At 37.9% G+C, this 16,145-nt stretch overlaps 2 protein-coding genes across 2 annotated transcripts; both read left to right on the plus strand.

Moving 5' to 3' along the window:
- The first annotated feature begins 9,042 nt into the window (after positions 1–9,042).
- On the plus strand, positions 9,043–13,283 carry LOC140948910 (uncharacterized). Its single transcript, XM_073398175.1, has 10 exons — positions 9,043–9,934; positions 10,208–10,292; positions 10,459–10,552; positions 10,746–10,933; positions 11,026–11,147; positions 11,439–11,568; positions 12,288–12,404; positions 12,579–12,629; positions 13,084–13,188; positions 13,275–13,283. Exons 4-10 carry the CDS (start codon positions 10,895–10,897, stop codon positions 13,281–13,283), a joined length of 573 nt encoding a protein of 190 aa, XP_073254276.1. The 5' UTR covers positions 9,043–9,934; positions 10,208–10,292; positions 10,459–10,552; positions 10,746–10,894.
- On the plus strand, positions 13,183–14,826 carry LOC140948538 (uncharacterized). Its single transcript, XM_073397788.1, has 2 exons — positions 13,183–13,704; positions 14,208–14,826. The coding sequence occupies exons 1-2, from the start codon at positions 13,303–13,305 to the stop codon at positions 14,292–14,294; spliced, it is 489 nt and encodes a 162-aa protein (XP_073253889.1). The 5' UTR covers positions 13,183–13,302; the 3' UTR covers positions 14,295–14,826.
- The last annotated feature ends 1,319 nt before the right edge of the window (positions 14,827–16,145 follow it).

Genomic DNA, 16,145 nt, shown 5'->3' on the forward strand with positions numbered 1-16,145 from the left:
ATAAATTAATGAGATGTTTCTATTGGTCAGCAAGTTCAAAATGGTAGGAATACTATTGAACGTTGTGCATGGTTAAGTCCAAAAATGCTAACAAAAACATGACAAAGAAGTCTGTCGGGCTTCGTAACCATTCCACTTTAATAACTATGTTCGAATGTTTTTTTTAAAATGAATATCAAGTACAAGGATCTGATTCACATACTGTTACCCTTCATTGTCCAGTGAGCAGACAGCGTGACAAGGCAAGGCATATGCTTGATCATTGTATTATCACAACAATTGAAATCACGATTCAGAAACAGGAAAGGTTCAAAACAATGTCCAGTACATCCAAATGCATTCAATTTAACATAATAGCGAGCTTAAGGGAAAGCACTAGATAACATCGACCTATTAACCAGATGAGTCATCGATATGTCAGTGGTGTCTTACAAAATGACTGAAATGTTTGCCTCGACTTCAGCAAGTTCAAAATGATAGGAATACTATTGAACGTTGTGCACGGTCAAGTGCAAAAAAGCTAACAAAAACATGACAAAGTTGTCCGTCGAGCTTCGTAACCATTCCACTTTAATAATTAACAATTATTCTTTGAAATCGAGGTGAATAGTGGCTAAATATTTACCGAGCCGCGAAAGCGGCGAGGTAAATATTCCCAAAGCCACTATTCACCGAGATTGAAAAGAATAGTTGTTTTAGTATATACACACGAAGTGATCTCAACAAAATTAGAAAGGAAACCATTAAAAAGTACGATTTGATTGACAGATCAAATCACACGTAAGTTTAAAAATAGATCTTTGCAGAATTTTCAAACATGGCAATTCACAAGTTTATCATTTCGCAAACAACAGCGTAATGGCTTAAATGGAACCGCTAAAAGTTTGAACTGTTTCCTTACCCGAGAGGAAAAGTAGAGCTTTGTTGTTTTCTGTTGACTCGCCAAGTTTATAGCCAAAAGGGTTTGTTGTGTCGTTCTTCGCATGAAGTGCTGACAAAAATGGCGGCACGGTTGCTAGAGGTAAGACGTCGTCTTCCTGTATCATTCTTTTTCCTGTTTTCTTGAAACGTAGAATTTGTGTAAACATTTCCTTTTAAATTTGTTTGTCTTGAGCCCAAATTTTCTTGTTAGAAAACGCTGAGCGGCTTCTTCTACGCGAATACATGGGAGTTGTAAACAATTCATCGAGCACAAAACTCAGCAACAGTTTTTATTTAGTTCACGCGGGGACTGCGGAACACCAGAGTGTAGGGACTTTTTCGTGTTATTAACTAATAATTTATAGGCTTGTTTGTAAAATAACGTCATCAGTGACATCATAAATGAGTGGAAGAAATACTTTATTGCGTACTCTTTCATGCTAGAAGTGAAAATTCGTGCACGTTGATTTCGTGTTTGTCGCGACTTTTGTCATCAAAATAAAAAAAACTGACAAAAGCCAGACAAACATTTCAGTTTAGTCACACCACGTCAATTGTGCTCTGTGCTGTTTACTGCGATTCTGTCCCTAACCTATGTACCTCAGCATTCTGTATAGTTTTACTTTCAGCAGTTGTATTTTGAAGGTGTATTTCAAGCAGACTTTGGGTAGAAAATTCTGGGTTGAAAGAAAAGTTGTGATCTAATTCTGAGGCAGGTAATCAACTGCACGCCAACTTGTGCTCACAAGTTATTTGCCAAAAGTTGTGCACACCTAGTATTAAGCAAAATCAAATTCTGTAGCGAATAATTAACTTCCCGTGAAAATGTGGATTACTTTACAGCTCTTCAAGTTGCAGACAAAAACAACGTCAACCTGGATGAATGAACAAAAATTAATAACAGCTGAAAAAGTATTTGTACCAACAATTTAGAAACCTTGGAACTTTTCATACAAAAACCACTTCTCACGTTTTAGGCGCGCGCAGCCACGCCTGAAAATCTATTGAATCTTCTTTCCAAAGTCTATTTGACTTCAGTTACACTTGCACTTTGGTCCCTAGTGTGAACCGGCCTATTGCTTCATTGCCTTTCATTTCCCGTTGCCGTCGTCAAAACGACGGCAATAAGCTCTCTAATGTTTGGATCCATGGCCACCACGACAAAAAACCCTTGAATTTGAAGTTATCCGTTTCTTTGAGTAGCAGAAAGCACTTTGCAATGAAAGACAGTCCATGCAACAATTAATAGTACAATTTATTGGAAACCGTAAGATCAGAACACAATGGAATGCTACAAAAGTCAGTCGCAAGTGCATTACAGGAGCCGCGCAGGGGGTGGGCCGCTTTTTCGGATGGTTTAATTTTTTTTTTTTTACTTTGGTTACCCAGATCTGTCACTTAACACACAAACAAGGTTTAGTAATCTGACAATACTGAACAGCCACAAACAGAACAGACAAACTTTGTCTTGTAGCTGTTGCCAATGAGTTTGTAGCTCTTAATGACAATCGGAAAGACAACTTTGCCACCTTGAAAGATTCTGACTTAAAAATGTCCTGGTGACACTCAACCGTTGCGTGTGTGCCGATGTAATAATTACAAATTGATATTACCATTGGCAGTTTTAGATTTGAAATTTTCCGGGGGGAGTGTGCACTTGAAAATCGGCTTCGGGGGCCTTGCATTGACAATATAGTGGAAAAAAGAACAGTTGTTACATTTTTTCTTCTCTTTTGCCCTTGTTTATTACACGATGACCCTTTAATTCTTATTCGTTGTCAGCTATGAAGAGAAATAGGTTAAAACTAGAGACGATATCAGGTATATATAGACCTGAAAAAACAAGTTTTATGTTCGAATAAGAAGACGATAAAAGAACCTTACTCTCACAGAACATGTAAACAGTGCTCACCAATAACATACGCTCATGAAGTGTTTCGATTTCCCTAGCACGGGGTTAGCCACCCGCACCAATCATAAAATTGCAGCAACAAAAATACAAACAAGGTAAAAACAGAAGCAAAAAAGGGTGAAAGTTACACATTTCCTGTAAAATAAAAAGGGCATTTTGGTAACTCAAATTTAACGCAATCTTAACTCAAACTCAACTCTAACTCAACTCAAGCTCGTAACTAGAGAAACAGCCGATCCCTCTTTTTCAACGACAACCCATGCATCTCGTCAGCAGTTCTTCAAGTTTAGGAAAACATCCTTTTTAAGAAACTACTCACAGTCGTAAACTCTTCATCGACTCTTTACAACAAGCTTAACTATCGCCGAGAAAGACTGAGAACTCAAAGCTAAAACTAAAGGAAGCCACTTACTTTGCACAACTTGTCACAAGGTGCCAGAGGCCTAGTCGAAGTGCTCCGGTCAGAACCGAACAACTCGTGTGCAATCAGGAATGTACGCACCGCTTTTATGTGATAAGAATACATTTTAAATTCCTAAAAATAGCCTTCCAGCGTGAGAAAGCACTTAACGCGGAAGCAGGCAAGTTCTGCTCCACGCATGAACAGTAATGTCAACATGTCAGTGGACTGTTGATGTGATTAAAGATGCATATTCTGAGGCTTATTACGCATATTTTGTCGCACTGCACTGGTGGTAATCAAAAACATTCTTCGAATCATAGTTAGTAGAGGAGACTGGTTATGAAAGCCGGCAAACTGTAAAGTTAAAAATAACGGTGCTGTAGTTTTTGTTGGAAACTCCCTGACCGTGCACAATCCTCTGTTTTTTGTTCACAAACTGTGACTGAATAAATTAATGAGATGTTTCTATTGGTCAGCAAGTTCAAAATGGTAGGAATACTATTGAACGTTGTGCATGGTTAAGTCCAAAAATGCTAACAAAAACGTGACAAAGAAGTCTGTCGGGCTTCGTAACCATTCCACTTTAATAACTATGTTCGAATGTTTTTTTTGAAATGAATATCAAGTACAAGGATCTGATTCACATACTGTTACCCTTCATTGCCCAGTGAGCAGACAGCGTGACAAGGCAAGGCATATTCTTGATCATTGTATTATCACTATAATTGTGATTACGATTCAGAAACAGAAAAGGTTCAAAACAATGTCCAATACATCCAAATGCATTCAATTTAACATAATAGCGAGCTTAAGGGAAAGCATTAGATACGGCATCGACCTAAACCAGATGAGTCATCGATATGTCCGTGGCGTCTTACAAAATGACGGAAATGATCGCCTCGACTTCAGCAAGTTCAAAATGGTAGGAATACTATTGAACGTTGTGCACGGTCCAGTCAAAAAAAAAAAAAACTAACAAAAACATGACAAAGCCGTTGAAGTCTGTCGGGCTTCATAACCATTCCTTTCTAATAACTATGTTCGAGTGTTTTTTTTTTAAATGAATATCAAGTACAAGGATCTGATCCTCGTACTGTTACCCTTCATTGCCCAGTGAGCAGATAGCACGACAAGGCAAGGCATATGCTTGATCATTGTATTATCACGATAATATCATAGGTGACGAATTACTCCTTAATTATGGCGCGAGATTCCGGCGTTAATTTGTAATTTCACATGTGAAATTACAAAATTGCCATGGCAACCTTTTCGTACGTCTCAGTGTCAAGATGGCGACGAAGTTTTAAAATCCCGTGAATGAAGATGTCAGGGCACAAAAAGACGCTTTAGAACACTTGAACACACAAGAGAACATCAAGAAGGATTCTAACAGGTATTTTGCCGAAAAAGTCTAAACAATTCTTAACTTTATAAGGCAAATTTAAGGTCTAAACATTTAAAAGAGTGGAGTTCTCGATCGATACGATCCAGGATAAACATGTCAAAAATCCGAGATTGCTAACGTAATTCGTCACCCATGATATTAATTGGTAATCAAGTGGTATACTCGTAAAATTAGGGAATAATTTTACTTGCGTTTTGTTCAAATCCTAATAATTTAGAATTTGGACAAAACGCGCGTGAAATTATTCCCTAATTTCACTCGTCACCATTTGATTACACATACCAATTAATAATTAGAATTAAATTATTATTGTTATTATTACAATTCTGATCACGATCCAGAAACAGAAAAGGTTCAAAACAATGTCCAATACATCCAAATGCATCCAATTTAATATAATAGCGAGCTTAAGGGAAAGTACTAGATAACATCGACCTATTAACCAGATGAGTCATCGATATGTCAGAGGAAATTGTTGTTTTCTGTTGACTCGCCAAGTTTATAGCCAAAAGGGCTTGTTGTGTCGTTCTTTGCATGAAGTGCTGACAAAAATGGCGGCTCGGTTGCTCGAGATAAGACGTCGTCTTCCTGTATCATTCTTTTTCCTGTTTTCTTGAAACGTAGAATTTGTGCAAACATTTCCTTTTAAATTTGTTTGTTATAAATAAACTTCGATTTTTGAGCCCAAATTTTCTTGTTAGAAAACGCTGAGCGGCTTCTTCTACGCGAATACACGGGAGTTGTAAACAATCCGTCGAGCACAAATCTCAGCAACAGTAAATTGAAAATTGCCGTATTGAATCCTTTCGTATTGAATCTTGCCTTAAAAAAAAGGCAGCCCTAGGATTTTGTCGACTTTTAAAAGATCGTTCTCTAAAAAAATGGGAAAAACACCGAGCTCACACATTATCCACTCGCTAGGAGGTGAATATTGTTGAATAGTCCGAGATAGCGAACCAATCAGATTGCTTAAATCACCAAGATCACTGAGTGTATATACTAATTAACAATTATTCTTTGAAATCGAGGTGAATAATGGCTAAATATTTACCGAGCCGCGAAAGCGGCGAGGTAAATATTCCCAAAGCCAAGAGAAATGGTTATCCTGTAAAAAACAAAGCGTGATTAGCTTAGATATTGGTTTTGACAGAAAGTTCAGGAAACTTTCAGCTTGGCAATAGATCAAATGCAGTTGTACTGTAAAGTTCATACCTTGGAAGTACTCGAGTCATCGTCGGTCTCAAGGTGTCGAGTGGTTTTGTTTTTCAGTAACTGCAAAAAAAAAATGCAAACCTCAGTGATGGTTTCTTGATCTGATAACTGCTGTACAGCCAGCATGAGTCTTTTTCGTGTCAGTTAGTAGATATAATCCTATTTTGCATTACTCACGCGACGCCGTGAAACAAATCTGTAAGTCAAGTCATCGTAAGTTTTAAGAACACTCTATAGTCGTCAATCTCAAACAAAAATAAGGTTAGCTATATATTAGTGTATTACCTTCTTTTTAATTTTTTTAGCCTCTGTTCTCAGCTTCTCTGCTTGTGTTAATCTCTGGGGTTCACTGTTCATTTCTATCTCGGAATTCTTCAAAAATCAAAAGACAGTACATTTAATACAAAAGTACAACTTATTTATGAGCATTTTATGCTTGATTATTATCGTTATCCACACAGTACGAGGACTGTTAGACAATAAAAGAGAGGCCTGCGATGTTTTGTACCGTAGGCGAAAAATATATTTATGTATCTATATTATTATAATATTACCGCTTCACTAGAAGACGAGCTAGAGCCAGTGCTTTTATCCCTCGGTCTCTTTTCAGCGAAGCCCTATATCCACAAACAAAACCGAAATGAAATAAGTGTACATTTCTTGGTGAAAGTATCGCATCAAGAGAATATGTGTTGTCTCGATTGTACATGCATAAGACTGTTCTACGTCTTCTGGCCGGCCTTTGAACATTATTAGTGGCTACAATTGTTTTAATTAGTAATATTTCCTTTGACAATAAAGGGGAAAGCAGCTACACTTTTTGATATCCTTTGCTGATGTTTCTCGGACAAACTTACCCTGGGTGTGCTTGTCTTTAAGGTTGACGTCGTCTTCTTCTGTTCCGAAACATACAACAAGAAATGTAAAAACATATTAATTTTCTTTCTAGTTTCGTTACTCATGATTTCCAAAGTAATAAAACTTACCTTATTTGCAACTTGTGCAAGAGGAACGTTATCATCGTCTTCGTCAGTTTTACTATCGTCGGAGCTGGTACTTCTGTGTTCCAGGTCTGACGACAGACACTGTGGAGACAATGATACACAAAATTTGTCTGTCCCCTTAAGTCAGTTTCTTTTCTTGTTTTTAAGGTCAGAATTTTGCTTGTATGATATGAACTGCTTTCAAAAAAGAAAGAGCCTCACCACGCGGAACAAATAACTCCAGATTTCAAACTACCGGCAGTCTGTGCTAATTTTTTTCTACGATAGAGCTCCCACTGTCTAATCTCTAAAGGATTCCACTGATTGAATATTAGAAATGACTGAATACATGTAATACAAATAATAAAATTAAAAAATAGATAAATTAAATTTTAAGCATGTGGGGACTCCCTGTGACGCATGCCTTAGTGGAGTACAAAGGATGCTAGTGGATGGGGACTTTCTAACGAGCTAATTAGATCAGTACCTCTCCTGCTGATGGCAACGAAACGTCGCTAGCGCCATGAAGGCTCTGATGGCTTAGAAAGCTTGCTCCCAGAGAATTTTTTTCGTCTATCAGCGCATCGACGTCATTTCTATACTGCTGGAATTCCTAGTAGTAAAGGAACAAAAAAATCATTGCTTTATCTATTCGGATTCTTTAAGTAAAACAAAGGATAAACACTGCAATTTTCGCCTTTTCAAATTATACTGCACCTCTTCATTTTCTCTTTCGAGAACCTTTATTCGCCTTTGCAGTTTTTCTGCTCTACTTTTTTGTTTGTCTCACTCCTCTATGGCCTACAAATTGAACAAACAGAAAAGCATAGGTGAACCATGGTACGGTATTAAAATGCGAGTCTCTGCAAAACATTGAATCCTGTCACTACTAAAAAGGTAGCATTAGGTTTTCCTTATGGGCGTATGACGAGAAAATAGTTATATAATGGGATGGCTATCCTGTTTTCTCTGCCTTGCAATTTAGTCCATAGAAAACATGGCAGAATTTCGAATCATGCTTTATTTTAATTACCTCCTCTAATTTCGTTCGAAGGTCTGCATTTTGGCTCTTTAAGCGTGAGATTTCTTCCTCAAGCTAAGGGGATAAAAAATTAAAATGGCAATCAATGTCACTCCTGTCGTGCAGTCATTTCGCTTTCGTGCACAACATTCTGGCATTTACCTCTTTGATATTTCCGCTGGAAGGCCCTTGGCTTTGTTGAACCTCCTTTTCACGCTATACAGTAAGAAAATACTCTGTTTAGACATCTAAATTGTTTTTTTTTTCACCAAACAGGTTTTGAATGCAAAAATTGGATTTACTACATGTATATGAGATAACATAGAAGCTCACCCTTCGCCGTTTTGATTTTAGATCTTTAAAGGATATTCGTCCCTCCAGAAGTTTACTTAAAAGTTCGAACTGATCTTTTTCATGTTTTCCGTATAGATCGATGAAATCGGCTTACGTCACCTTCACTTTCAAGCGTTCAGGCATTTGGGTCACAAGATTAAAGCATCTACGTGATAATTTGGCAACCATCATGTAATGACTCATATTATGCTACGAAGCAAAACAAAATATATGGCAAGAACGCGCAGATTAGTTAAATGGTAGCTATTAAATAAAACTACATTTCAGTTCGTAACAAGTTACTTATGTCCTTACATATATATTATACACACGAGCTACAACGAGCTAGGAATGAAAGATGCATCGACTGATTTTGTTTTCGTTATTTTCACTTTTCTTATCGTGAAAAACTGCGCGCAAATTACATCCAGATCTAGTATCTTCAAAAAGTTAGGGAAAAGGAAATCGTAGAAATTCTACCGAATATTCTGACTGCCGGGTATTTAGTTTTATATTTTTGACAACCTTCGGGACAATAGGCCTTTTTCTACCGATCGCGCATGGCATTCCTTCTGCCCATACAAAATTACCTGAGTAATTAAATCTTGCGCGCCTTTTATTTAATCGCGTATATGTGCTCACGTTTGCATTTCAAATCAAGTATTCACTGCCAGGCAGGCTATACTAATGACAATGATATCTTTACTCGTTCTTTTGTTGTTTGTTGATGTACTCTTTCTTCTGCCTTTCTGAGTGTTCAATGTTTTCCCTTTTGGGCGGGATTCCTCAGAGTACCTTGATTATCATTTCAGCGCGCTCTCATTGCCGTCCCTACCCCACTATGGTTAGTTTTCAAATTCTAATTTTGATTGGTTAATCCAGAAAAGGCGGGCTTTTTGTATGCAATTAAGAAACAAAGCGGGGAAAAATGCTGAATAAAAACCGAGAAGGAAATCCTATCAACCATTCTATCGGCATTCACCGTTAAAAGTACATCATGGCTTTCCTTATCGTTTTTCTGTGTGCGATTATCCAACTTTCGTTACATGCAACGACAAATGAGCGCGGCAGAGTGCAAGACATCCAGGCCACAGTGATCAGAAGCGTTAGTGAAAATGCAGAAGAGAGGACGGGATCTCGATCGGGGGTTCGCGCAGAGAAACCTTCAAACAACAGCAAAAAAGGCACTAAACAGGTAAGTAATGTGTAGTGACTTAACATGGACAATAGAAACCATAGATGAAGCAAAGAGCAAGCAAACAGCTTAGTCTTTGGTAGGATCATGAGCAGATCTCGTCGTCCATTTACATCGCCTAGTGGTTTGTCACACTCTTCAACTAGTGTAGTTTTGGCGCGCTTATCATCCCCGGCGTTCCCTTTAGCTACGTTGTATAAAGACAATACAAACAACTTAAGAATTTTTAATACTTCGTCAGTTGCAAACTCGTTATTATTTGTTCGCCACTCTGTAGCCCAGCAAAGTTTTCCTTCTTGTTTGCTTTAATTCCACCGTAGAAAGGAAGGCAGTCCTCAACTCGCACTTCAGTTAGGAAAGAAAAGGCCTTCTCCACGTCTGGGATAGACAAAGTTATAAACACGAAATGTTGCAAAAACTGGTGCACAAAGAAAGTCCTCAATAGAAGTGATGTTTCGAAATGCAGGAAAGTTTACCGCTCACTTTCAGAAGAAGAACAGAGGTCCTTTATTTTGAGGTTCTTCACATTTTCTGTCTATCATCATCAAGGTAATAAAGTTGCTCCATGGAAAAAAAAGTGATAGAATGTATAGCACTTTCTTGTATTTAATTTTTTGACGTTGTTGTTATTGTATTTCCGTCTTTTGTTACCTGTCTTTCATGCGTACAACTGACCAGGGTCACGCGACCTGTGGTTAATATTACAATATTGTCCCTCAGCAAGGTCTAACAGGCCCCTCTTGCCCAAATTGCATTTGTTAAGCATTTTATTTACTATAAGTTTGTTTATTTTTGTTGTTGTTGTTGTTGTTGTTTTAAAAGGTGAAAGGCAGTATACATTTCGGGCAAATGGTAAAAACGTATGCAGAAAAGCCTGGCTAGCTGCTCACAGTGTTTCCCGATCAACGTAAGTTAATCTCTAAACATGCTCATTACTTTTCTTTTGACCTTTGACTGAATAGAAACCTATGCGCTCTCCAGTTCAAGTTCAAGATTATAATAACCTGTCTCTTGAATGCAATTAACGAACGGAAGAACAACTCAATGGTAAAAAGTAGGTCTTCTCCTTGCAGGTTTTACCGTCTACAGAGGGAATTTGAAGGAGATGGTGGTTGTTCGTCAGAGGGGGCCAGAAAGGGCCGGCAAATGAGAAAGCTTGGTTTAATGGTTGGTTGCTATAGTAACTTTAAGTAAATGAGTTAAGATATGTCAGAGATTTCAACTTATAAATTAACTGTCTTTCTTTCCAATATGACTAAACCCAGTTTGGTGATTTCAATTAATCACTCGACATAATTCTCCGTTGTTCATAATATATTAACAACTCACAGGTTAATTTATTTTAATTTTTGATTTACAGATTTCATTGAACATAGCGCAGATCGCATACCGAACGAAGACAAATACTGTCTGCCAACGTGCTTAACTAAACGGGAGGTTTACCTAACCTACGTTGACGACCTTAAATCTGCTGGCAAGCACCCTGTCTCTTGGGCAACCTTCTCTCGAATGTGGAAAAAACAATTCAGGAATGTGATTATACCAAAGGTACGGATAAAAGTTGATGGCAGTCCAAAAAGGGTCGACATAAGGCTCCATATATAACCAACCACACTAATTTCAACCTTTCTTTTAAATAGGAAAACAAGTTTACAAAATGTGGTGTCTGTGTGGCCCTAAAGTTATGCCTTCAGGGTACAACGGATAAGGATAAGAGAAAGTCATTGTCATTTAAAAGAAAGGTGCACAATGAACAACAAATGTAAGTCTATACTAAATTGTGCTACTTGTAAACAAACTTGTTTGATTTATAAGATGTCACCACAAATTATTTTGCACAATAGAATTTCGGTTCCCTGAGTTATACTGATTTCTCTACTATTTTGAAAACTGAGTCTCCTCCAGTGATACTTTTGAGTACTCCCTTTCAGGTTGTTTTCTGAACTATCAAGGTGCCGGTGTATATCTGTTTTTTTTTTCCCGTATCAAATAGGTGTTACTGTGATTTGTCCTAATAGTTATGCCACAAACGTTTTCTCTTATGTCATTCAAGGGCTGAAAGAAGAGCGTATTATAGCAACTGTTTAAAGGCCGAACTCGATCCGGACCAGTATCTGTCCATTATAATTGACGGTATGGATCAGTCCAAAACTAACCTTCCACATGCAAACTGTCTCTCTAAGGTAAGGCCCATTACTTCTTTTATGAAATTACAAGAAAACGCGCGATTATTAAATTATGTCACCCATTAGTTTCTTAAGCTTTAATCGTCGGCCAAATTTGTTCCCTCATGGTTCCTAAACAGTTCAGAATGAACATCACATGATCGAGGTGGTAAATTGAGAATGAATTAGAATTTCCACATAAGCAACGGTAAGAAATGCATTCTTATTTTATAACTTATTGTTACTTGATAGGATGAAGCTTATCACTTTTTGAGAACCCACGTCACCGGGGCTATTTCGCATGGAGACGGTAGAATTTTCAGCTTTATAGACTTAATGCGATGGCCACACGATTCGAACCTGACGTTGAATGTCCTGTTACAGATATTTGTGGAACTATCTGAGGTACTTAAGTTAAGCGATCAATTATCCCTGAAAACTAACGATTTTGTGTTTATAGAACACGTTAAAATTGATAATCCTGGGTCTTACTTTTATAACATGTTTCACCCTGCTAACAGAGTCGCTTCGAACTTTCCCGACTTGTCTAGCAAAGATCGAAGGGACTCGATCTGCTAGCAGCGTCAGTACAAGCCGTTAACCATGGTACTGATACTAATTTGTAATTGTGATTGTTGTTTTCCACTTATCATGGCTATAACCTTCATAAGAACTGTAAAAGACTAAGCGCATCATAACCGTTTTGATGTGGTTTTTCACTGTTTTTTTTTTTTTAGGAAGGACGCTTACCCCCTTTCCTATTCCTACAGATGGATAATTGTTATCGAGAATGCAAGAATCGCTATATTCTTGGCTTTTGTTCGCTTCTTGTAGAGAAAGAGATTTTTCAGGAAGTAAGTGCCAAAGACAACTATAAAGTAACAGTGTCAGCTGTAATAGTATAACTCGATCGATTTAGCCAAGAATTTCCACGATACGTTTTCCCTTCGGTCACAAAGCGCTCAAGTATGTAGTTCAGTTTCCTTCCTTTTTGTTCTTTGTAAAACCAAATTTTTTCGCCTTTTCAGGTTCGCTTGTCTTTTCTTATGGTAGGTCATACACATGAAGACGTTGACCGGGTAAGAGCACTGATTTGAATTAACTTTGCATTTCAAATTTAAACGAGAATGCCGGTTTAACATGAAGACCTAACAATTTTTTAGCTCATTACTTGTAATGTGTAAGGAAAAATGCCTAAGGCAGACGAGCTTATTTTTCATCCGCTCTTTAGAATTTCCCATTGCACAAAGAATATCTGTTACTCGGATAACACTTAATGCTGTCCAAAAATAGTTTCCCCTTTAAGTCCAAGTAATTTTGGTCCAGTGAGAGGCATATGGACCATATGCTAAACAATAAGGGAATTTGTTTTGAAACTGTGTACTAAAACAAAGTGATGACGAGAACTGAATAGAAAGCTATAAAACATAAGTATAAAAAATCTACCCAATTCCCAACAAGCACTTTTTCCAGTTGCATCAATATTCATTTTCATGCAGTCTAATAAATTTCTTTTCACCCTTTCATTTTCAGTTTTTTAGTAGAATTTCAAAACGACACCACATGAAGGACTCGATGACGTTGCCCGCTTTAGTGAGGAACATCCAAAAAGCCCATACCCCAGCTCCAGACGTCCGCGTGATAGAATTCATTTTTGATATTAAGGCATGGATTGAACCACTCCTAAACAAAATAAAAAATCACGTGTACCCTCATACGTATAGATTCTTTAAGAGAAATGGCCAAGTCCGAATGAAATACAAAAACTGGGCAAGTGATGAGACGTGGCTTCCGGAGGGTCCTGGTCAACGCATGTTGAGCAGTACACCACGGGGAATCCCTCCCCTAGTCAGGCCTGGTACAAAGAAGTTGTTGCCAATCAAAGACCTGGAGGAGTTCGTGAAAAAGTGCAAACGCTTGACACACGAAGACAGCCAATGGTGGTCCTCTTTTATCCTCGCTGAGAAAGCATTCCGTGCGAAATGGGAAGCTGCTTCTGCCAAATTTCTCAGTGAGGATAAAAGAGCAGAGTGGCACCTCAACAAATTGAAGAGGCATCGCCCGATCAAGGAAGCTACAACAACCGACCCGGACCAACAACAGCGGGAAGAAACCCTGAATGATCTTCTAAGGAAAGCAGACCATTTCCCACAAGTGAGTCAGTAATTTAGTGCTTAATGCACAAATGTGGTCTTTCATGGGCTTTTTGTACAGGCATTGTGACATAACATTCGAACCCCGTACATTTGGGCTCTAAGGTTACCATAGATAGTATTGGTAAAATAAGGGTGTCTGTAATAAGCGTTAAAGTCAAAATTAATAAACTATTGAAACAATACCAAATAAATAAAACAAATCATTATCACACGAAGACGTTATCATCCTATCCATTCAGTGCAATACAGTTTAATATGTCCGTGAAAACACTATTGACATACAACGGAACTTGTATAGTAATCGGGAGAGCGAGTTGTTGACAAAATAGTGAGAAATTAAAGACAAGACTTTATCATACCTAAAATACAGATACAGCGCTGCTGTCAGCCCCTGGTCGCCTTCAGTTTTTGTAAGTTATCAATGAAATAATTTATGTCTGGCTTGGGGAGAAGCGTCGGGAGCTTCAACTTAATTTTCATTTTGTACATTTTTGCTGACAGGTCACGGTGCAGGAGAAAAGGAAAAACGGAGGCGACGGTGCTCCAAGAAAAAGGCAGAGGAGATCTAAAGAGAGCATTTCCTCTTAAGCCTATTTTATTCAATGTATATTTCATTCTCAAGAAATTCGTTCAAGTAAATGTTTGTTAGAAAGTTCACTAGCACAGTTATAAACAAACCAAAGGTGATTCATTACTTTTTTGTTCTACGGTAACACAATAAGGAGAAAAGCAAAAATATATTTTTTTTCTTATTTTGTAGGCAAACCAGTCAGTAAAAAAAAAACGAAAAACAAACAAAAACCAAAAAACCTCGAGTCCCGAGTCTAAGCAAGACGAATTGAGGGAGTATTTCGTGTGCGGCCAGTAGATTAAGATTATATCGCAAGTTGCACGAATAGTGTTTCCAGGGCCTGCCAAAGCGATGAGGTCTCTGATGAGGTTTTGTAAAATTATCATTGCCAGGGAGCCCATAACTTATGGGCTCCTGTCATTGCGTGCTGTTTGAGCGCAACGCAAAACTGAAAATCGCGTGTAAGAAATCATTAGGTGTATTATCTCGATCTGCTTTTTACGAGTGACATTTCACAATGGTCACCGTTTTTATAAAATGCTCGGAAAAATAAAGTCTGAAATAATATGTAGTATACTTTAAATCATGCTTACTTGAATAAAACAATGTATATACAAAATTGATTAAATGCAAGAATACGGGAATATCAAATAGTGAAGAGAGTACAGCCGGAAAATGTTGATTAGCCAGTTGTCAAAGTTAACGAGAGCAGAAAGCTCTATTGTGTGCGTACCCACTCTCCCACGTAAGTCGTCCTTTCATGTGAACATGGAGAATTCCTAGGGAAATCTTTGCTCTGGGGCAAGTCCAAAAATGAGAGTAGAAAGCGTAGTCCTCGAAATTTTTACTTCCGAAAGGTGTCGTAAACGAAAGTCACTTCCGGAATTAAGAGAGACGAGAAAAAAGGCCATTGCTGGACGCGAAAGGATACATAACATCATGATACTCTTTGTGATATATTCTTCTAGATGAAAATGAAGTAACACCTGAGGTAAGCGGTTTATATTATTTTGGGGGGGCATTATAATATGTCGATTCTTAAGAGAACTTTTCGTAAGAAACTTTGAGTTTTCTACTGCACCTTCGAACAGGCTTCTGTTTCCATTACATCGATTTTACACCAGTGGACGTGACGAGAATTAAAGTTGGCGCAAAGGAACCGACTTTGGCGCCAAAACGGATAACGAAAGTAATTGTTTAATATGAATGGGAAAATGAAAGGGTTTTGTGACAAGCATGACTGAAATAGAGAGTGCGTTTGTTTTGTAATACCGTTTAAAATGTTCAGCAAAAAGAGTAGATTTGTTCACCATTCATCACAATTGATGGTGCCTTGATTATCGGCCATTATCGCCATAACATATTCCCGCTTTGGTCCTGTCTGCATACTTTTTGTTTTCTCGCGCATGGAAAGAATTCAAAGCCGTTGATAGTTATCTCAAAGTCGACATGTCATGAGATGCCTGCAGTCGCTCGTATGCCATTAGATTGTAACGCTCTCTTTGCGTTCCGTCAAGTCTCGCCGCTGTATGACTAAATAACTTATACTCGCTACTTTCTTCTAACAACTTTTTAGGGCTCGTAAAAATGTGCCCTTTAAATCTGATCGATCGCCGAAGAACGGTCAAACAAAATGTTTCTCAAAACGTGTCAGAGTAAAACCTTTCTGGCCTTTCAAAATTTTTCTGTATAAAAGTTAATACATTTTACGTATAAATATGTCTTTAAAAAGTGATGCTTAGTGCAAAATGAAAAACGGAAACGGCGGTTTTTCCTTAGGTGACGTCAAGTTTGCCTTTCTTTTTATTCTAAACAGATTTCATCGTTAAATCAAGGTGAAATAAAGGAAAGTCTAAAGATAATAAAAT

Source organism: Porites lutea, chromosome 9 (assembly GCF_958299795.1).
Source record: "Porites lutea chromosome 9, jaPorLute2.1, whole genome shotgun sequence".
Taxonomy (NCBI): domain Eukaryota; kingdom Metazoa; phylum Cnidaria; class Anthozoa; order Scleractinia; family Poritidae; genus Porites; species Porites lutea.

Excerpts from the sequence above, each read along its gene's own strand:
- LOC140948910 (XM_073398175.1), top strand. The coding sequence starts at position 10,895 with ATGTGGAAAAAACAATTCAGGAATGTGATTATACCAAAG. Across the intron at positions 12,405-12,578 it reads AGAAAGAGATTTTTCAGGAA|GTTCGCTTGTCTTTTCTTAT; the intron begins GTAAGTGCCAAA and ends TCGCCTTTTCAG. Across the intron at positions 12,630-13,083 it reads CACATGAAGACGTTGACCGG|TTTTTTAGTAGAATTTCAAA; the intron begins GTAAGAGCACTG and ends TTTCATTTTCAG.
- LOC140948538 (XM_073397788.1), top strand. The coding sequence starts at position 13,303 with ATGAAATACAAAAACTGGGCAAGTGATGAGACGTGGCTTCCGGAGGGT. Across the intron at positions 13,705-14,207 it reads AAGCAGACCATTTCCCACAA|GTCACGGTGCAGGAGAAAAG; the intron begins GTGAGTCAGTAA and ends TTTTGCTGACAG.